This window comes from Cryptomeria japonica, chromosome 3, assembly GCF_030272615.1.
Source record: "Cryptomeria japonica chromosome 3, Sugi_1.0, whole genome shotgun sequence".
Taxonomy (NCBI): Eukaryota; Viridiplantae; Streptophyta; class Pinopsida; order Cupressales; family Cupressaceae; genus Cryptomeria; species Cryptomeria japonica.
In genome coordinates, this window is record NC_081407.1 from 825,164,132 (window position 1) to 825,187,279 (window position 23,148).

Genomic DNA, 23,148 nt, shown 5'->3' on the forward strand with positions numbered 1-23,148 from the left:
CTTCGTTTGTATGAATCCTGACATCATTGACAGTCCTCTGATCATCCTCGGAAGTAGATTCTTCCGGCTTCATCCTTTCATAAGTGAAGGGAACACCCATGTCAACTAATCTGTTCATCTGCATATCTACCCATGTGCGGGAGAAATTCAAGACTTCTCTCATCAATACATTTAGGTCAGTCTCTTCTGACTCTGACCAATTTGGCAATAGGATTGCATTCTTCATTTCATTCTCATAATGTGGGTGTGTATGATCTCTATCATTTAATACCTGATCAGGAATGAGGAAAAGTCCACACTTCCTCATGAAATCCACTGACATTCTGGACCACATTCTTCTCTTCACTGCTTGTTCGTCCATCAAGTTAGCCCAATAATCCTCTATGTCAACCTTATGAGTGAACTTCTCTCCTCTGATCCTTCCGACCTTCTTGTCTGGATCGAATCTTTCTCTTTTCTTGTAGGTAGCAAATCTATAGAATGCAATCTCCTCACCTGCAATGTTGGCAGCTATGGCGGATTGGCAGACCTCTGACGTCTTCCCAATTGAAATAGGGAACGTCATTCCTGTCTTGTGCTTCTCTCTCTGGATAACATCGAACTCTAGAAGCTGTCTTACCACTTCCAACAATATCATTCTGTCAGCTGGATACCTAGGAAGTTTGTAGGGTTCGGATTGAAACCCATGAATCCTGAGGTATGTGAAAGTGGGAAACTGTGTATACCACTATCCATATTTTTCTATTAACTCTGTTGCCTCCTTGGACAATCTTCTGTGGATTCCGCCCTGTAGCATCCGTGTGATGTACATAGTGAATGCATCATTCACTCTCTCATAGTCTTCAATTTTGTGCATACTCAACTGGGGGTAGCATTCATAACTCTTAAATTGTACTTGCCCATTCCAAACTTCACCTTTGCATATTAGTCCTCTGTATGAAACAAATCGTGCAAGCAGGTACACCAGGTAAGAAGTCATGGTGAATGACTTGGACCGCTCTACATTCCTCAACTAGAAATCCAGATTGTCGCTTATGATCTTGGACCAATTCACTAGTGTTCCTCTAAGACAATCCTGGATGAAGTAGAACATCCATCCATGAAATATTGGTCCCTGCGGCATTCCCATCACTCTATTGAGTAGGAATATCAAATCACTATATTCCTCCTTAAAATCTATGCACATAAGTGTCTTGGGAGCCTTGGAATGATGATTCCTAGGTTCAATCATCCACTCTTTATTAATTAAATTCTTGCATACACCCATCTTCTTTGTGTATCTATCTGCATAATCTTTCTTGGTCACATCCTTCATGTTTGTATTGTGTGGAATTCCGAATACCTTAGGAATGGCATCCTCAGCAAGGTAGGCGATGACTACGCCCTTAGGACTCTTGATCATTCTTGTGAGCGGATCGTAACATCGTGCACACTCCAGGATCAACTCACTGCACTGTATGGATTGTGGAAACCCAACAGCATGGAAAATGCCACTCTTCATAATATTCGCATATGCTGGAGAAGGAACCTGATCTCTGGATCCGAACATCCGACACTGCATCTGGTTGAAGTCTAGGAAATGCATGTTGGTATCAGTGATCTCCTTCCATCTGGATGAAATCTTAAACTCAGGATAAAATCCAGTCTCCAACGTCTTCAACAACTCTTTCCTTTCCTTGTATCCTGATTTTGACATCGCACCTGTACGAAGCTGGAAGTTAGTCCTAGGATAAAAATAAATACTTGTAATAAAATTCTTGACTTTCTAAAGATTTAGTCAATTTAGAGCATGGAGTCAGGAAAATAATCCATACACTTGGTAAGTTTTAGCAATTACGCTCAAAGTATGACAACACTAAGGCATGGAAGCCTTCTATAAAATTCATTTATACCTCCTTATGCTTAGAAAATATGCAAGCAAAGAATGCAAAGGAGTATACCGGATTGATGATGACTTAGGAGAGGTGTGAAACATTGTGTTTTCACACAATGAATGTTTGAAGACACCTTCCGCAGTCAACAATGGAGGTCAAAAATCTGAAGACAACCTGAAAAATCAGACTTTCAAAAACATGTTGTAATCTTCAAACTGTGCATAAAATCAATAAAAATCAGTTTATTGATGAAAACAATAATTTTCTGGAATGTAAGTATGGCTAGTAAAATTTAGTTTTCTGAGGACAAGTTTGAAAATCGAATACTTCAGACTTACCAACACCTTGCAAAGTGGTTTAAATCCCTGAAAATGATGAAAATTTGCTAAGGAAACAGCCCCAAGCAAATTCGCCAAAATTGGTTAGGTGGCTGGAAATGAAAATTTCTGAGGATAACCGCCTAACAATGGAGTTTCAGACCTGCAACAGAGATAAAATGGTCTAAAAAATGCACAGAAAACTCCATAAAACACTTCTGAATGCTAAATGTTTAAGTTGGAATTGGCTGGACAATAAAAATTTAAGTCTGAAAATTAATGGCAGCCATTAATGGAGGTCAAAATCTGAAGCAAACCTCAGATCTGAAGCGAATCAGTAGGCTGGAAGTGATGGCAGCCACCAAACATGCATGAAAATCATCAAAATATGGCACCAAAACACCTCCCAAGCAAAATCGAAATTTTTCCAAGTCTAGCGCAAAAATGGAATTTTGAAAATTTGATGTCAATGGCAGCCTTGATCTGCAACAATGGAGGATGGCAGCAATCTGGAAAAATCACCCAAGTTGGGGTTGGATACCCCAAACACAAAAAAATCGCTTGCCTTAGCAAAAATCGAAAATTTCAAAATTATGAAAATTGTTGTTAATGGCAGCAATCTTCAGCAATGAAGGTCTGAACAGCAGCAAAAATGGTGGAGGAAAAATCGCCCTAAGTCTCTAATCATGAAATTGCCAACTTTTACCAAAAATTGCTAAATTTGGAAAAAATCGCCAAACTTAGCAAAATCTAAAATCTGAAACTGGTCTTTAATGGCAGCCAAGAGGAATAGATCAGCAAGCTTGAAAAAATGGAGGAAAACAAATCCTCAATCCCACACTTAACAAAAATGCCTTGCTAAAAAAAATTCGCCCAACTTGGAAAAAAATCGCTTTCATGGAGACACCTGGCAGAAATAATAATAAAATAATGCTGAAGTTCCTCTCATATACTTGCTTTCACCTCCAACTTTCACCACACAAGCAATGTGGGATAAAAAACACTTGTATAAATACTTGCTTGGTCAAACCCTAACTTGCTTCTAGAAGGTTCAAACATTTAATAATTATTGCAAGTTATTAAATTTGCTTTTAAATTTTAAATAATCATTTAATAATTATTTAAAAGCAATCAAAATGGGGCTTATTTATCAAAATATTGCAATTTAAATCCAAAATAAAGCCTCCAGGGAAAAATCGCTATAGGTTGGGATTAAAAATTCCCTTCAAAATCACTTAAGTGTCAAAATTCGCCCCACAGGGGAAATTTGACCCATGCTTGGACAAAAATCCATACTCAACTTCATCAAAATGCACATAAAAAACCATCCCAGGGGAAAATCGATGTGAGTTTGGACAAAAATCCAGACAAAAATGCACTCATTTTGCAAAAATCATCCCCCAGGGGAAATTCGATGGGTGTCTGGACAAAAATCCACACTCAAAACTCACTTAGCTTGAAAAAATACCTCCCTGGTGGAAATTCGACCTCAGTCTAGATGAAAATTTGGACTCAAAACTCTTCAAAAATATTCCCAGGGGAAATTCGATCCTTGTCTATTCCCAGGGGAAATTCGATCCTTGTCTGGATAAAAATCCGGACAAAAATCCTCACTTAGTTGTCAAAAAACCTTGGTGGAAAATCGACCCAGGCATGGAATTATCCTTGCACTCCAGTCCACACTTCCAGGGGAAATTCGATGGTAGTCTGGATAAATCCTGACACTTAGCCAAATTTTAGCATCTCCAGGGGAAAATTGCTCCAGGTGTGGATAAACAATGGGGGAAATTAGTGGCCAGTATGGATTCCAGGGGAAAACCATGTGTAGTATGGACTTTGAGTGGAGGAATGGGTTGGGTAGTCTGGAATGTGAGGGGAAAATCACCTCTAGCATGGATTTTGACCCTTTAACCCTTGGAATATGGATTTCCCTTAGGATTTTATCATTTTAACCACTCAAAATCATTCAGCAACTTTAAATTTGACTAGACTTATACTAATTTTCCAAAAATATGAGCGGAATGCTAGGAAAATATTGGAATAAAGTGCGAAACCAACTTAAATAATACCTTAGGAGCGAGAAAACTACTCCAAAAGGTCTGTGAATATCTTGGCACTTTAGAATGACTGATGCGCGTGTTTAAAAACACGTTAACGTTCAATAGGTCTAACACTTAGCAAAACTTAGGATCATTAAAAATATCATCTTTTGCAACTTGATCCTAACATTTCAAAAACCCTAGATGGCACTAGGCATGATCAAAACTCCGAGACTCGAGCACGGGAAACGCAAAATTGCCCACTAAGCAGCCAAAACCCTAACCTAACAACGTAGGAAGCTAGCAAAGAGGGGGTCCCCATTAGCAATGGGGTGATGTGTGAAAAGGTCACAACACTACCCAAAAGCTAGATCCTTAGTTATAAGCAGTTAAGTCATATACGGAGACAACCCCCCCCCAAAAATTGAAATCCGACGTATGGTTTGAGAGTTTTATGTGCGCGAAGTTAGCTATGTCCACTACTGGTACCCTTCCCCTATATACTTATGCCAAAAACCAGTCAATACAATCTACATTCTTTATTTCCCCCTACTGTTGTAACAAATTTTTTTGGTTTTTGAACTAGAAGGTAAGTTGATACCAACATGAGGATTGATTATATCCTCAAGAATGCCATTGTTTGCCCTTAATGCATCCACTTTTGTTGCCGCTTTCTTCAAATGAATAATATCTTCATTTGTAAAACATGATATCATTATGTTCCTCAATGGTCCAATTAGCAAAAGGATTGTTGTCATTCAAGTTGATGGCATCATGTGAAGGACCCTCTACCTTTTTGGTTTAAAAGTGAAGGTTGTATTGGACGAAGATGAGGTCATTGAGGTGCTCATCGGTCAATTTGTTTCTCTTTTCTTATGTGAATGCTTTCAAATAGGCCCCAGTTGCATTCACACCTACAAGTACTATAAGGATGAGACAAGACATAGATAGTGAGCCTTTGAAGATTTTTTTTGCTAGCACCATAATTCTCTTGCTACAAATCTACAAATAAAACATCTGAAAAAAAATACGAATTAAGTTAAAAAGTAGATATTCAAATATTCAAGTTTCTAGCATAAATCTAAAAATTGGTGGATTATTTTTTTAACTCGTTGTTTTTCTCTCCTTTGAATGGAATGAGTTGAAAAAAGAGCCTCCCCTTTGCACTCTTGTAGACCTCCAATTCATCAAGAATTATGTCTCTAATATTTCATTATGCATGAAACAATGCCTGCCTTGACCTCGTTATCTTTAAATGTACTAAGGAAGTGGAACTTTGGGTGTAGGTAGTGGGCTAAGGTATTTATTAGCTAGTATAGCTAGTTTATCTGTATCTATGTTCATTGATGTGTCAAATTATCTCATATTTTCTTTTGCTTCCATCATAGCAATGAAAAATGACTGCTTTGACTTTATAAAACGCAAGTAGTGTGCAACACAAGGAGTCCAAGAAATAAGGGGATACCTGTCCACAATAAATCTGTCTATGGACACATATGCTACTGCATTGTCATTACAATTTGGACAACATTCTTAACCTGAACCTCCTAGATCACTTTGTGTAACAAATTGCTTAAAGCCTTGTCATTTTTGACTTCATGTGAGGCATCTATGGACTTAAAAAACACCAATGCGCCACTCAAAGTCCTTTGCTTAGTGTGGCACCCAAATCCGTAGACAAAATCCAACTCCCAAATTTCAAGGTGAGACCATAGGCTAAAAAGAATGTATTCCTTATATTTGTCATATGCTTGGCACAATCCACTTAACTTGGGTGTTCCATTTTGCCTCCATTATCTCCATCTAAAATTGCCATATGATGGATCATAACATATGTCATAAGCTGGTCAACAAGTGTAACTCACTCTTACAACTCTTTTATGCGACATAGATGCTTTTACATTTTCAATGTGGGAAGCCCAACTTCCAGAAGCCTTAACTTTTGATCGAGGAAGTCAATTGAGCTCTTTCTATTTTTCTATTTCTTTTTTTATTGTTCCTATTGTTTGAAGTTTTTTGACATTTCTTGATTTGTACTGTTGAGACAATGATGGAATAAGAGAGGGATTGTTGAATTAATATAATAATACATAAATAAACTATTACATCAATGCGTAAATGTTAATAATAAAATACGTCGTTGGCTGTGTATGCTGGACATAGTCAATTAATGTTTATAACTGACTTCTCTTTGTATAAATTGAATTCTTCCTTCAACAATAAACTGCACATTGCTTTCCTGTATTTATAAATTATTAGCACTAGAAATGGACAACTTCCAATTTCTTGTCATTGCTAGAGGTAGTGTAAATCCTTGAGCTTGACACATGTCAGACACAATATCACGTCAGACCTCATAATGCATTTCCAACCATGTTTTTTGCTGGTTTTTTAAAACATATGGCTTGTAGAATATGAAATTAACTTTTTTTTATTTTTTTGGTCAAATTTATTTTACTTTAATATGCTTTATGGCTTATGTATTACTGATTTTAATGTTTTTAATGTCTTCTTGCAGACAAAGACAATAAGCCAGATTGAGCATGAGCCAGTGCATTACTCGGAAGTTGTTTTGTGTATTGAGTTCTATCACAATATAAGGAAGGAACATAAGGTATGATAAGCTCAATGCTTTTAAGTTGTGAATTTGATATTCAATTTTCACAGTATTGGCAAATATCCTGAGATGTGATTAGCACGGTGCTTTGAGAAATAATTTTCTTTGAATTTGTATATGTGTGTGTTTAGCTTGGGTACCTTGAAAACCTAGGATGGGTTTATGTAAAATAAAAACTGTTAAATTCATTTTACATTTCGTTCATCTTATATAGCTGCAAATTTTGATTTTGAGTCCTACCCTCTATGTTTTTATCCATTTCGGGTTGATAAAACTAAAATGTATCTTGAAGAGTTGTGAAAAGCTGCTTTGAAGATATTTTTTGAGTAGAGTACTACCTATTATCATAATTACTCATAAAAAAATAAATTGCATCTCAAGGGAAACTATCCAAAATTAAGAAAACAGCAAGAGTGCAGCTGCTTCTACTTCTTTGATGGAATTCAAACTTTGGAGCCAGAATTTTTTAATTTTTTAAATCTTCCCACCTATAGTGGCCCAAGAAAAGCAATATAAAAATGTTTGTTAGTGTTGTTTGAAGACCATAACTATGTATCACTGTAACATACGACAAACAAAGAATTGAACTAATAGGACATTTATGTGGAAATAATGATGAAATTGCATTCTATTGAACTCTCAATACAAAGGTAGGAGTAACATGGTAATGACAGAGGGCTAGTGAAGTTCTATGGACCACACTTCATATCATGTGATGTATGGCAAAGAATAAATTGAAAAATGAGATATTTGTGTGCAAATAATGATGCAGATGAACTAGTATTTTATTGAGGCTTCAAGACAAACGTAGGAGTATAAGCATAACCGAATCTACACAATCAAAATCAAAATCACTACTTTGTGAGCCCAACTCAATTGGAGGGTATTTTATGACCATACCAACACAAAATAAAGTGCCAAAGGTTACTCTATCCTCTCTTGAGCAAAGACCCCTCGTATCCTAAGATTGCAAAGATCATAGAGGTGACTCCAAGTTCCTACTGTGAACATGTGACTTTATGGTGGATATGAGCTCATTTGACTTGATGTATGTTGGTAATCCGAGGGAGACTTACATGAGGTGAATCGATCCTTAGACTTAGACAATTTTGAACTCCGGGGAAATATGCGAATGATTTGGTAGTGAGAAGTGCTTTGAAATGGTCCAATGAAATGTGTTGAAAGTAAAAATGAATAAGGGTTGAGAGATTCTATTCTAATCCTAAAGAACTTGAAAGACAGTGACTGTTTAGGTGAAATCGACCGCTTTGTTTCGCCAACTTAAACAACTATGCAAAGGAGGTGCAATCTTCAAAGGTTGTGCTAAGAATTTTCACACCATCAAGAAGAACAATGCACATTCAATGATTGAAGTTAAGCATCCACATAAAAGGTTTAGACCAACCTTACATTGCAAGTAGAAATCATCTATTTGCGAAAGGTATGATCAAGTGATTTCACCATAAAACAATATTATTAATCTTATTCATCTAACAACCTAAAAGCAAATCTAATCTACTCGAGGAAGAGGAATCCATGCAAACTCCCAAAGCAATACAAGTAATCACCAAAACTTTGATGATCTACTTTTATTTTGGTAGTTTCTTGCAACAGTTTTATAGAATTCCCCTTATTACAAATGAAGGGGGTGAGCCCCTTTTATAGGCCCCAAAATGACAATGAACGACCAAGATTGAATCAAAATCAAGGGTTGAGATTGCGCCATGCAGACCCTAATTTGGGTTTGACTAATAATAGCCTTTGTGGCACAAAGAAGTGGGGCCCATGGACCAATGAGAAAACAACATGCTCACTAGGCATTCAATAACTCATTGCTTAAAATAGTGTCCTATATTCCTCTCTCTAGTGGCAAATGCAACAAATCTAGAGATGACTATTTCAAGCTCGTCCACAGAGACACTTGGCATAGTCTCATGTTTGTACTCCATAACGACTGTCCTTTTCACACTTATTGAAACTCTTTTCCCATTCTGGCACTATTTCTTGGATTCTGTGCATGATGCTTGAGAATATGGAAATGTTCTCTAGATCATCTTCTGAGAAAGAATTCATGCAAAAGAATCCCTCTAGCCTATTTTTCAAGCTATTTGCTGCCATCTCTTCATCGGTCAACCTCTTTGTGAACAATGCTTCAACTATATTGAGGATTCCTTCCGGAATGTTTTTGATCACTTCCTCAATCGAGCAGACTCTTCATTTGATTTGTCAAATAATTCCTTCTCTATGGTTATTGCACAATATAATCGAGAGAAGTCATATGCCTCATTTTCCCTTATCACTTCGCCATCTATCAATGCTTGCTTGGGAATTTCAATCAATGCTTCCAAGTGTGGAATGGTTTTAACCTGGTAAATGTGTGTATTCTCCCATGCTTGATCTATACATTGTATTTTGCTAAGGATAGCTAGGATTCTTTCATGCATCTAGGCTAAACTCTTAATGAACTTACATGCAGTATCATAAACATTCTTCACCCTCTTGTTGGTGCCTTGGGTGATTTTCCTCATTTCTTCAAGGCCATCAACTGATTCTTTTGGAAGAATTGCAGGGGGAACAAATGCTTGATCTTCTTGTCTAACTGGATGCATTAGGTGTTGCACATATCTACACAAAGCTTTGTTCTTGCTTTTCATCTTTGGTATTTTTCTTCCATCTTCTTCATTTGTTCTTTCAATGCTTGGATGGAATCATCAAAATCTTCCATCACTTGCCCCTTGGTTGCATGTCCTAGATGAATTGCTGTTACATCATATTCTTTTGGAGTAATTTCATCCTTGGCTTTGTTAGTTCTTAGTATTGCTAAATGTAAATCTCTGGATCTTGACCCATCCTTGGTGATTTTGGAGAATTTCTTCGCCTTCCTTTTCTCTATTGGTTTGTTTATTCGGCTCAAAAACTCTTCTAATTCAAGTGTAGGATCAATTTCTTCCACAAGATCCCTCTTCATTCTTTCCCTTAACCATTCTGGAGCGACTGACTGCTGATCATGCACTTGTAATTGTTCCCGCTCTTGTGTTATTTCCTTATGGAATTCTTCATCAAGAATTCCCAAATCCTCAACTGCTATTGTTTTGAGACATTTCTGGATATGAATGTAGAACACAAGATATCACTAAGAGGGGGGTTGAATCAGTGATTATAACCAATTTCAAACAATGTGTGCAATCGGTAGGATAATAAAAGCACTAACAAGCAATCACACACTAGAGCACATCACATAACACTAGATACATGAGGAAAACCCAAAGTGGGAAAAACCTCGGTGAAAAATGCTGCTAGAGTCTATTGCTCCAATCCAGCCTCACAATGAAACAACAGTTTTACAAAGTTTAGGGCACCAACCCAAGGAGCACCAACCCCTAATGGTTTATGGGCACCTACCCAAAGGAGCACCAACTCTTATTCTATTATGAGCATCAACTCAAGGAGCACCAATCCCTAATCTATTTTGAGCACCAACTCAAGGAGCACCAACCCCTAATCTATTCTAAGCGCCAACTCAAGGAGCACCAACCCCTGCACCGAGCATGCACTCAGTGAATGAGATAAAGCAATACAAGAATCTGCACCTTGTTACAAATGAATTTTTGTAACACCTCCAATCAATTATCTCTGCTTGTTTATCTCTTCACTGCTTGTTTGCTTCAGTCTTACCGGTTCAGACACTGCCGATTTAACTCTTCTTTGTTTCTCTGCTTCTCATCACTGTCGGTTCTGTTCACTCTTCCTAATTACTCTTCTGCTCAGCCTCTGCCTCGCCTAACATCTTCTCACTCTCTCTCTGCCTCGTTCGCTCACTGCTGTTGACTTACCGGTTCAGATTCTGCCGGTTATATGAACTGTCAGACTGTGTAACTGGTTACCGGTTACTCTGTGCCTTACCGATTAAACCCCTCTTACTGGTTCTTCTATCAACATTTAGTCGCTTCAGTATTCTGCAATGAACGCTCAGACTGATTACCTTTGTGCTTGCACATTCACACTCTCTTCTCCGACATCCGGTTTCGAGCATCCGACCTCCTTCATGATCAACTTAGATCTTTAGTCTGCATATTTATATTCGTGCTTTCTCACCAAAACGACAATTCAATGACATCACGCCCTAGGGTTTTCTTCACCGACCGCAAACCGTATCAAATCATATCTGGTCTTGTTTCTAGAATTGATAGCCTGCAACAAATCAGATATCACGCCATCTTTCATCCTTTCAGTACACGTTTTCTCAACTTGGCAAACTGCAACCTGTTTTTCGGCTTCGCGCTTTGTCAATCACAATAAATGATCTAGCAGTTACTTTCTCGAGATCAACTAGTCGATCAGATATCCTACTTCGATCATGATGTCACATAATCAAATCTCTGTCCTTCGATCTGCTTTGAGTTGCAACCCTCTGCATCTAATCCGTGATTTTTGCAGTCGACATTTAATATCGACCTACTTAGTACCAACCTCGCCAATGCACTCTTCACCAACCACTGCATGTTTGCCACCTGGATTCTATGTGTCATCTTCGTCAACATCCAACTCAGTTGACTATGTCGGTTCAAGATCAGTCACTGACCAAGCATACAACTAGTGTTTACCTATCGGTTCATCTTGGCCTACCGGTTATATAGTAACCGGTTAACCTTCAAGCCAAGCTCTTCTCTTTTCTGCCGGTTAGGTCATGTTGTCCTGGACCGAACTTGCCAAACCACTACACATGCCCAGAGTGAGTCACTATGCACATCTCCATCTGATGAGAGTCCTTCACTTTGTCTCTTTGTTAGCTTACCGGTTGCCTTACCTATCAGTTGACACAACACATCAATAATCTCCAATGTAGACCTTCTAGCATACCGGTAGATATGTTTACTGGTTGACAATACTTCTGCCTGCATACTGGTAACACCCATGAGAACACCATGCCAACAATCTTCAACTGTCTCCAACTGTGGTAACACCAATCTCCATCTGCATCCCTGTTGACATCAACATCGCGGAATGAAACCATGTCTGCAATTGCTAAGCCTTTCCTTTCTTCTACATTAGACTGAACATCATCTCAACTGGTTTTGCCAAAGTGGCAACTACATTACTTCTTATCCTTCCTTTTCTCTCCCGGTAGCTCATCACGCCTTCTCTTGTTGAACCGGTTCATATCTTTGGTTTCATATATCTGAGGCTTTCTCATGATTCACTTTTGTCATCCGGTATAAGCCTTCAAACTCCTTCCTTTAACTTCTTTGATTGTCTTATCCCAGAGGCTTATGATGTATTCCATGCATGTTGTGAGATAAGCTAAGTATTACCACCAACTCTTGGGAGTAGATGGACCGATGCACTTAACCTGTCAACACTCGGTGGGAATGGATCTTTGTCACTTGCCGGCCAACAACTGGTGGGAACTGGTTGACATTACGTTGCTTTGTTTGCTTCCGGTATTGCACTAATAAGCAGATACATCTTCAACCAGACATATGACCCGGTAGACATCCCATTTGTCTTCCTTGCTATCTTGAGGCAGCACAATTTTTGTCAGTCTTCTCTTGATCTTGTGATAGCATCTTTATCCTGTGGGAGTCCAGTTGGTTGGCATCAAACTTGCATACCAGTTGCATGCACATTCTTCGTTAGTTCAACCTTGCTGGCTTACCGGTTGACAACAACACAGTGCCAACACATTACTCACCAGTTGACATTCCATGCCGGTCTCCAATACTTACTCACCGGTTAACCCCAACTTGTATACCGAGGAACATACCGTTTGACATCACATACTGGTTGACATCAATGACAACACAATGCCAACAATGAAGATCCGTATATGGAGGAAGTTCTTGCTCTTTATTTCTTTGCTAAGCAAATTCTTTGGAAGCATTGACACTTTGTGTCTCTTGTGCTTTTGGAGTCATTTGGCCTTCGTCTTGTGACTCCCTTCTTGTGTTGGATCCAATCTTTTCTCCTATAAAGAGATCAACTTCTTGCACACTTGAGGAATTGCTAGGTGATGGTTATGTTACCTCCGCCTTTTGTCTTTTTTGTGGTGGCCTTTCACTTAGAATATCTTGCCTTTCTTTGATTGCGTATCCTAGGCAATTTTCCATATTCTACTTTTTCTTCGGTCAATTGCTTTTTTACCTTGAGTAGCACCATCTTAATTGTCGGGTACCTTAGATATTCTTGTTTTACCTTCAGTGAACACTCATTTGATGCTAGAAATAGACTTACTAAAAATAGTAAGTTCATCTAAACTCAAAATTTGGCCAAATGGAGACAGTGAAATTTATTAAAAATAGACTTACTAAAAATAGTAAGTTCGTCCAAACTCAAAAGTAGGCCAAATGGTGGCAGTGAAATTTACTAAAAGTAGTAAGTTTGTGAAAAGCACTCAAAAAAACTTCATTGGTAGGCCCTTTGAAAGATTTTTCATTTGCACACTCAGTCAATTTTCACTATCCTTTTGATCACGAACTTCCTCTCTCTGAGTCTGTAGAACAAAAATCCTAAAAGCAGATGACGCTTGATTCCAGACTTAGCACAAATCACCAATATCCATCCAAACACTAGAAACTTTGGGAAATCATTGTCCAACCACCAGGAACTGAGAAGCAAACGACCAGGTGGACGAAAATGCAGGGGGTCCCCATTTGCAATGGGGTGATGTGTGAAAAGGTCACAACAGGTAGTTTGTGTGTCTGATAGCTGGTAATGACAAATGACTAGCAAAGTACTATAGTCCACTTTTCTTGTCATTGTGTTTTATGGCAAACAAACAATTGAACATGTAAGATATTTGCGTGCAATAAGCTTATTTACCCATACAAATATTGATGAAGTGGTATTATATTGAAGCGTCAAGGCAAAGGTAGGAGCATGACCATAACCAAATCAATCACAAACCTTTACTGACAACTTTTGTTCAATGATCATCAATTTTGTCCCCATACCAATCAAGATCACTAATTTGTGAGGCTAACCAAATTTGTCATATTCTTGTTGTCGTTGCAGTTTCAATTACTGGGTATGCTAATACTCCTAGGAGTTCAAACGAGATCCCTCTTCATTGTATTTTCAGTAAATATCAAGTGATATCGCCAATGCAAAATGCAAGTAAATTGTGTTCTCAACTGCAATCACCAACCACGATTTAGAACTACTTGGATTGCAGTCATTGAAGAGGACACTAGTGGTGGTATATAGTCCTTCCAATTGGCCATTTCCAAACAACAACAATGGGGTTGATGCCATTTGACTCACCCCCTTAGAATCTTCCAAATAGTTTAGAACCAAGAAATGATTTATATATTAATTCTTTTTTGGCATAGGATCTAAGACGATTAATCAAACAAAAAAATTGTCATCTATGCAGTCTCTACAAAAGGTCACTTCATGCAGATTTGAAAAATGAACAAAAGAAGCTCTATAATCCTTTGTAAATCCATAAAAGGGGACATAAAGTACTTCAAGTGCAAGTTCAGCAATGCAAGCAATTTGCTCCCAAGAATCTTTTTAAGCATATAAAGAAGATTAGTAGTCTGAAAATGCATAACACCCATCCTTTTTCATCAACTTTGATGCTAATGCTTCTGTTAAGATGATCTCATATCAAAGTATTAATTTGGAAGGGAGATAGCACTTTGCATATCCAAAGTACCATACTTCAAGTATTCGGTGGAGACATGTAGCCCCTTCATTTTGGAGAGGGGGACAAGAAGTCATCTGCAAGGCAGGATGTCTTGTTGTGACCTAATCACACATCATCCCATTCCAAATGAGGACCCCCTACATTTTTGTCCACTTGGCCTTTTGGTTGTGGTCTTTTGAGTGGTTTGGCAACAGTTTCTTCGATCTCCTCAGGTCCCCAAGTGTTTTGGCGAATTTTGGTTAAGTCTGCAAGTGTTTTGAGGAAATCTGACAAGGTCTGGAAGCTTGTATTGTCTATTTTAGGGTTTTTACCCTTTGGACTTAGAAATGAGGTTAGTAATCTAGGCTTTTGAGAAATATGAGCAGCAATGAAATGAGAACCCTTCAAGGAAGCTACCAGTGAAATTTCAGTGAATTTTGAGGACTTACTATTTGTAGTAAGTTTCGCTGCGTCCCAGATTGGTCTAATTTTGCATTTGAACAAACTTACTATTTTTAGCAGTGTCTAGTTTTAGTAAGTCTATTTTTAGTGTCACTGTGCCTCAGTTTGCCCTAATTTGATGTTTGGAAGAACTTACTATTTTTAGTAAGTTTTTTTTTGGCAGGTATATCTCTGGCAACTGGCGGACATTGACAATAGAGCATTCCTGAATATCCAAGTTCTAAGTCCGGAATAAACATTGACAATAGAGCATTCCTGAATATCCAAGTTCTATGTCTAGAACTCCTTCCAGAAATGACAAAGGTATGAAAGTCTATTCTAAGGCATGGAAGAATTCATCCTTCACTGAGAAGTCATCCTTCATCTCCAAATGGCACTCAAGACTAGAGGGTGGGTACATTTCACCTGGTATGGAGGATTTTCCAAAATCCCCAAAATTCCTCCTCCATTGTCAAATTGCACTCTAGGTAGAAAGTTGGGCGCAAAAGACATGTCATGGAGGATTTCCCTCCCAAGACAAAATTCTTCCACTACCCCAGATTTGTTCCCAAGGCAAGGAGGAGAGCGCTAAAACTCAGTCAAGGAAGAATTTCCCATTTTTAGGAAATTTCTCCACCTCATCCAAAATGTGCTCAAGGATAGGGGGAGAGTGCCAAAACAAGGTCATGGAGGGTTTTTCCTCCCAAGTCAAATTCCTCCTCTACTAGCCAAATGCGCCCAAGTGTGAAGAGTTCCTGGAAATGAAAAAATTGAATATGTTGAGAATTTATCTCCTCCGGGCTCTAGACTGGACAAAATTCCTTGAAAATAGAAAAAGTGTTTGAATGTTAGAAAATTCTTCCTTCAGGACAAAGCACACACGAGCATTCACAGACATGAAAAGGCAAAATTTCACAAGGGAAGGAATTTTCCTTCTCCAAGATTGATAGGCATTCAGGAATCCTTCAAAAATGGAAAAGATCGTGAAAATTCCTCCAAGGCAAAAAAATCTTCCAAAATATCCTTTATACGCCCAGAATAGAATAGATCTTGTGAAAGACGAGTCGGCAACATGCAAAAGGAATATTCCACATTAATGAAGCATAACTTGGAAAATTATGGAAGTTCCTATTTTTGAACTCAAGAGTGACGAGGTCCACCAGAATGGCTAATTGTCTCCTTCTCATTAGGGAAACATGATGCATGATTGGAATGAATTAATACAATTGCTAAATTTATCTCCTCGCCAACTTAGCAACTTGTTGGACAATTTCTATTTAAACAAGGATTTGGAATTCATTCTTTACAAAACGTTTTGGAAAAAATTGAAGCAAGAGCAAGGGTGAAGAAAATCTTGGGTGAAGTTTTTTATTATTTTCCAGAAGTTATTATTTTGGAGGTTTTTATTTATTCCAAATTTGGAATTGACAGCACGAAATTCTTCCCTTGGCAAAATTTTAGATTTCTCGTTAGGAAATTAATGTCAATTATTACGTCGAGAGGCGTAACACTACAGTGGTGCCCACCCTTTTTTTTCCATGTAATTTTAATGACTAGAAATAAAAAAGTAAAAATAGAGACTAAAATCTAAGTTAAAAAGAAACTTTCTATTATTATTATTTATTATGACTACAAACATATCATTTAAAAATAAGTGAAAGAATAAAAATCTAAATTAAAAAGGAACTTTCTATTATTATTATTTATTAAAAATTAAAAAAAATTAAGTCTAGATTTAAAAGAAACAAATCTAAATTAAAAAGCAACTTATTATTATTATTTATTAAATGTAAAAAAAAAATATTTTTAAATTTACATTTAAAAAACTTCTAATTTAAAAAATTATGCTTTTTTAAAAGAAACTTCTATTTATTTATTTATTTGCATGCAAATCATTTCATATTCTAATATAAGACTCTAAAAATTATATTTTTAAATCTATATTTAAAAGAAGCTTCTAATTTTAAAAAATTATGTTTTTTTTAAAGAAACTTCTATTTATTTATTTACTTGCATGCAAATCATTTCATATTCTAATATAAGAGTCTAAAAATTATATTATTAAATCTATATTTAAAAGAAGCTTCTAATTTAAAAAAATATGTTTTTAAATCTAGATTTAAAGAAACTTCTATTTTTCTTTGGCATGCAAATCATTTCATACTCTAAAATAAGATTGAATTCTAATAAATATTAACTATATGGAATTAATTAATCTATGCTAAAAGGTAAATATTTTTTAAATTTGGTATCTCTCGGCGTCCTCTGCATAAATTTTATTTATAAAATATAGGTATGCTAGTTTTATTTTGCAGGAATGGCAGAATCCGGCAAGGCGGAAATTACTTCCCGGCAAGCACAGATCAAGAACGAATAAAGAGGATTGCTCCCAAAGACAAAACTCATTTCAAAATGGAGAGAAGTTAGCGACACCAACTTGGGAACTTTCAAGTTGGGAGAATTCAGAAAGAGAGTATTTGGAATAGACGAACATCCTTCATCAGCTATCGCCAATAAGATAGTTAGAAGTGGAATTGTAGTAGCTGCCGGCTTCCCTCTTGCCATTTAGTACCCAAAACTGATTATGGAATGTGCAAAGCATTATGATGCTGAAAGAACGATTTTGGCACCTCGTGGCAGGCTCTTGGCAAATCTCACTGCTCAATCAATTGGTGAGGCTTTTGGAATTCCAGCTTTCCAGCCTATGATGTATAAGACCAAAGAGAGAGAAACTTTAATTTATGATTTTGGCTTTGAGAGGTGTGTTGTAATAATCAATAGGATATGGATGCAGAAGCCAAAGCCACACATTTCGAAGTTGCCCAAGCAGCTCACCACCATGGACTTAAATCAGGAATATGCCGATCTGTGCTGATGATGAGTCGGGTTATGGGATGTCCACAAGCCTTCATCTTTGAATCTTGGAAGTTTTACTTCATTGGCGAAGTAATGGAAGGCATAAAGGTGGTAGATTGGGCAAGAATAATTAGCAACAACCTAGACAAGCAGCTAAGGAATTAAAGTATTCTCAATCTTTCTACATGATCTCGCATATTGTCTACTTGTTGGCTAGACTGGGCAAGTTCAATGGATTGCCAGGCAAAGGACCCATGGGATGCGGCCTAGGACAACTGAAGGTTCATGAGTGCTCTCCACAATTGCACTTATATGATCCTACTTCTTTCAAGGAAGCAAGTGACACCTTCACTATGCATATTACCAGAACTTTGCAAGGAGGACTTCACACAAGGTTGTCGTAGGAGGCAAGGAAGTTGGTAAAGAAGTATGGGGCCTGGTACATTCAATTTCCAAAATTTACTTACATCCGGGTCGAAGGATTCTTTGCCCAGCCATATAAACTTCCAAGATAGCCAACAGACAAGATGGTGCTACTGGAAGTTACTAGACAATTGACTATCTATGACAAAATTCAAAAGAAGATGAAGTTGGGGCTCGAATTTCCAATTGTCATGGGAGATTATGAGGAAATGTGTCCGTCATTGGCGGTAGTGGAGAAATCAGCGAATGAATTAATATTCTACCACCTAGCGCCTCATACCACAAGGACATTTTTTGATCCGTGTGATAAGATAAGGATGGTAGTTGGCGTAAAGCATAGGCACAAGATTTAGTTGGAGGATTATTGGGCTAACGCCAAGGATGACTATGAAATCAGAAAGAGGATGTTTTCCAGATTGCCTCTCAAGCTGATAAGAATCTGTGAAATCATATGTGTCGGATCAAATAGAAGAGGATGTAAATACTGTTCAGTTGGAATATGAAAAAGAAAAGGATAAGCCAATTCAGGTGCCTAATTGGTCAGAACTAGAATTTGACGATTTGGATGTCCTAAGTAGATCAGTTTTGAAGTTTACTAAGCATTGGGTTGAATGACACATCGCAAAGTTGAAAACAAAGAATACCCGCCTGACTTACAATCTGATGGGAAATTTGGAATCCCATGACGAGGCAACTGAAGGGTCATCAAGAGCCCAGGCCGGAGAAGAGGAAATTCCACATGAAAGAATAGAACGTGGGAAGGAGAAAAGTGTTCTTGGGAATTTGCAAGCAAGGAAAAGAAAAAGAGTTCAGCAGGAAGAACCGCAATAGAAGAGGCCAAGGATGGAAGAAGCACAGTCACCCGACAACTCTTCAAGCGTCCATGAAGTTGAAATGTTCACTTAAGAGGTCACAGGAAATCAGCCATGCAAGGATGATCAGGACATTTCACAAGTGCAAGATATTCTCAGTGTCATTGCCTCCCAGAGGCATGTTCAACAAAAGAATCAAAGATAGGAACTCCCTTTGAATCCAGAACAACAAGTCTAGTATTGTTTCAGGGAAACAAACATGGGAGACTTAGGACCTTTTGAGGAAGTTTCACAAGAACATGTACAACTGGGGATGCAGGATCAGCAAGTAGCTGCTCCAAATTGCGTGAAAGAGAGAATGAGCAAAGAGCCCGAAGAAGAGATTGATCCTACGCTAGAACTTGAAGAACTTCTGAACAAGATAAACAAGCCATCAAAGAAGAAAGTGATGGAGAGATGAATTAGGATCCAGGACTTTACACATAGCTGTGCCCAAGGTCGATAAGGATAGGAATGAGATTACTCCGGGCATCCTAGGGCGTGCCTCCAAGGCACAAGTGATAGAAGAATTTGATGAGTCTTCCTTAGCATTGAAAGAGCGGATGAAGAGGGTAGAAGAGAAAAATAGGAAGTTGAAGAGTGAATACAAAGCCTTGTGTGAGTATGTGCGGCGATTGATGCGTCTATTCAGAGAAGAAGATCAGACTTTTGTTCCTCCTCTTCTCTTCCAAAGGAATTCGTGGATGGGCCTGAAGAAATAAGGAAAATGGCTCAATGTTCTAAGGAATGTGTGGAAGAAGTCTTCACTACAGCTTGCAAATTCATTGAGGACTTGGCTCATTTCTATTGGAGGATCCTGGCTGTCCTAAGAAGATTGGAAAGCGTGGACAATTCATGGGAAGATGTACATATTTATCATGACTTGACAATTCGATGCCTTGAGGCACTGATGGAAACTTCCAAATAGGCATTGATAGATCGAGATGTCATTAGGGAAAACGAGGCATATAATATCCCTTGATGGTTCTATGCAATAAGCATTGGAAAAGAATTCTTTGAAAGGTCCAACAGGGAGTCAAAATTATTGAGGATGCCAGTTAAGAAAGTTTAGGAGGAAATCCTCAATGTTATCGAGGCTTTGTTTGCAAGAAGATTGATTGATAAAGAATTGATAGTGGACAACCTGAAGGATAGGTTGCATGAATTCTTCTTTGTGGAATCCTTCTTGAAGGAACATGTGGAAAATGTTTCCTTGTTCTCAAGCACAATGCACAAGACTCAGTAAGTTGTGCCTAGATGGGAGAAGTTTTTCTCCAAGTGGGAAAAGGATATTGGCATGCTGGAATTCGAACTGGAGATTGTGCCAAGTGTCTTCGTAGGAGAACTGGAAGCTGTCGTGACTAGATTCATTGCATTTGCCATCAAAGAAAGGGATAATTGTTGTCCTATTTTGGATGAGAATCTATTAAATGAATAGTGGCGTATTGGGTTATTTATTGCATTGTTGACACCTTGACCAAGTGGTGGGTCATTCATTGCATGGTGGACGCCAAATTTGGGAGTTAGTGGGCATTTAATGCTAAGTGAGCAAGATTCTTCATTTATGAACATGCCCACTACTTGCGCTATATTTAGTCTTTTTGGGTCAAACCCTAATTAGGGTTTTGCATGGGCGAATCTCAACCATTGATCTTAATGTAATCTAGGCTGTCCATTTTCATTTTGGGGCCTATAAAAGGGGCACACCCCTTCATTTGTAAAGGGGGGAGAATTTGTACGAAATTGTTGCTTAAGTTGTCAAGATAATAAGAGTGATTCATTGATCTTGGTGATTACTCGAGTTGTTTTGTAGGTGCATGGTTTCTCTTCGTCACTTAGATTAGATTTGTTTTCAAAGCACTTAGATGAATGAGATAGATAACATTGTTTCATAGTGAAATCATATGCTCACACCTTTTGTAAGTAGATGATTTCTACTTGCAGTGCAAGGTTGAAATGAGCCATTTGAATGTGTATGCCTAACTTCAATCATCGAATGAATATTGTTTGTCTTGATGGTATTCATTCTTGATATGAAAATCTTATGCACGACTTTGAAGATTGCACCTCTCTTTGCGTAGTTGTCTAATGTTGGCGAAACAAAGTGCGGTCGATTTCACTTGAGCCTTTATTATCTTTTGAGTTCCTTAGATTAGATTAGAATCTTTCTAAACCCTTTCCCATTTACTTTCCGCATTCTTATGGAAAACATTTCCAAAAAGTGCTATCTATTCACAAAACCTCCTTGAAGTTTCAAATTTGTTTTAGTCTTCTTCACTACATGTAAGTCCCCTTGGATTACCAACAAACATCAAATCCAAACGAGCCTATATCCACATAAAGCCGCAAGTTTGCAATTGGAACCTTGGAGTCACCGTATGATCTTTCACAATCTTAGCATACACGGGATTTTGCTCAAGAGAGGATAGAGTGACCGTTGGAAACTTTATTTTGTGTTGGTGTGGTCACAAAACACCCGTCAACATGTCCTGTCTTACAAGGGCCAGATAAAGGACTCCCTGCTGTCCCAGAGACAGTGGAGAGCTCTCTGGCCCAATAAACACATAAAATAATTGAAAAAACATTAAACAAAAAACTTACTCTACCTACCCTAACAGTAATATGAGCGGGTCCTTCCAACATCCCCCCAAAAACAAAATATGATAGCCCAACCTTAATTGAAATCACAATCAACAATATCACGACGACATGTACATACATTATCATGGATGGGTGGATAGATATTAGGCAGTATGCACTCATCAATAACACAACTGATATGTTATTAGGGCCATAACATCCTTAGGGCAATTGATTGTTTGGGCATCAAAAGGATTTAAAGTTTGAATTTCAGTTCTTAGACATACTATTGAGGAGGTTGGCCCATGGAATGTGGTGTAAGTCATTGGTTAAGGTTGCCTATAAACACATTTTTTTGAATGCCTTGTTGTGTGCATGTCATGAACTACACTTAGGGATGTGGAAAAATATACTTGATTGAAGAGATGTTTGGATGCTCATTTACAAACACCGCACATTACATACTTATTTCAAACTTTCTTGAAGAAGGAATTTCTCAAGCTTGCTGATATGAAGTATGGCTATTCATTTCCTTGGAGAGAATGCTAGGTTTGCAAGAGGCCTTTCAACCAATGTACAAGACTCAAAATTGGTTTAGATTTGGCAAGCTGATTTTTGAGCCAGATTCAAACTCAGTGATTAGACACATCCAGGACTTGACAAATGAGAAATCCATAAAATATTGAGATGTTTAAATATTTAAAACTTTTACCATCCACCCTTCAATAAATAAACTATAAAGACACGATGAACTAATCAAATATCAGTTACTTTGATCATATACACAACTATACATTGATCACAAGTATAAAAGTGGATTTTTAATTGAAGGAAACAAAATTTTAATTATAAATTGTTAAGTCTTATGTGAACAAAACTCATGGATTCTGATATCCATAGTCCCAAATACAAAATTCACAATATGGAGTCTGGAATTATAGTAGAAAGGAACTTGTATCCCTCGACCTAACATTGGTAGCTCTATGTGGAGTCATGCATTTGTATCTAAAACAAGTTTACAAATGCCGCTACAGTTGTAGGAGCATTCCTTAAGATAGGGTTTGGCTTAGCAAACTAGAATTATAAATATAATTCGATTATGAGGAGTTTAATTTAGAAAAATTCGAAAGAATAAAAAAATGTTGCTATAGCTCAAAATGATTTTCATTTAAAAAAAAGGATAAATTAGAGTGGGGGGTTTGGGATTGCTCTTGCTTCCAACATGGCCCAAATTAATTTTCATTTTTTGTTTCTTTTTTCAAAATTAGAGGTGATTTGGGAGTAGTGCCCCCAACAAAGTTGAGGGGTAGTGCGCCTTGCTAAGTTGGGGGTAGTGACCATGGGGTATGCCAATCTTTCATAATTTTAGTGCTTTTAACTAGTCTCAAAAGACTTTTAACAATGCTTGACTTTCATGCTTTAATGTTTAAGCTAAGTTGCCAAATCAAAATTGGGTATGGTTCCATGAAATTTCTTGATAGGGGAATGCGGGGATGGGAAGATCAAGGGCCTAAGTTTGGGCA

At 37.7% G+C, this 23,148-nt stretch overlaps 1 protein-coding gene across 2 annotated transcripts in view; it reads left to right on the forward strand.

Moving 5' to 3' along the window:
* Positions 1-23,148, forward strand: part of LOC131054788 (snRNA-activating protein complex subunit) — a 206,156-nt gene that overhangs the window by 147,662 nt on the left and 35,346 nt on the right. For both annotated transcript variants that reach the window (XM_057989384.2, XM_057989385.2), the window contains exon 8: positions 6,749-6,844. In XM_057989384.2, coding sequence (XP_057845367.1) covers positions 6,749-6,844 — 96 coding nt within the window. The remainder of the gene's footprint in view (positions 1-6,748; positions 6,845-23,148) is intronic.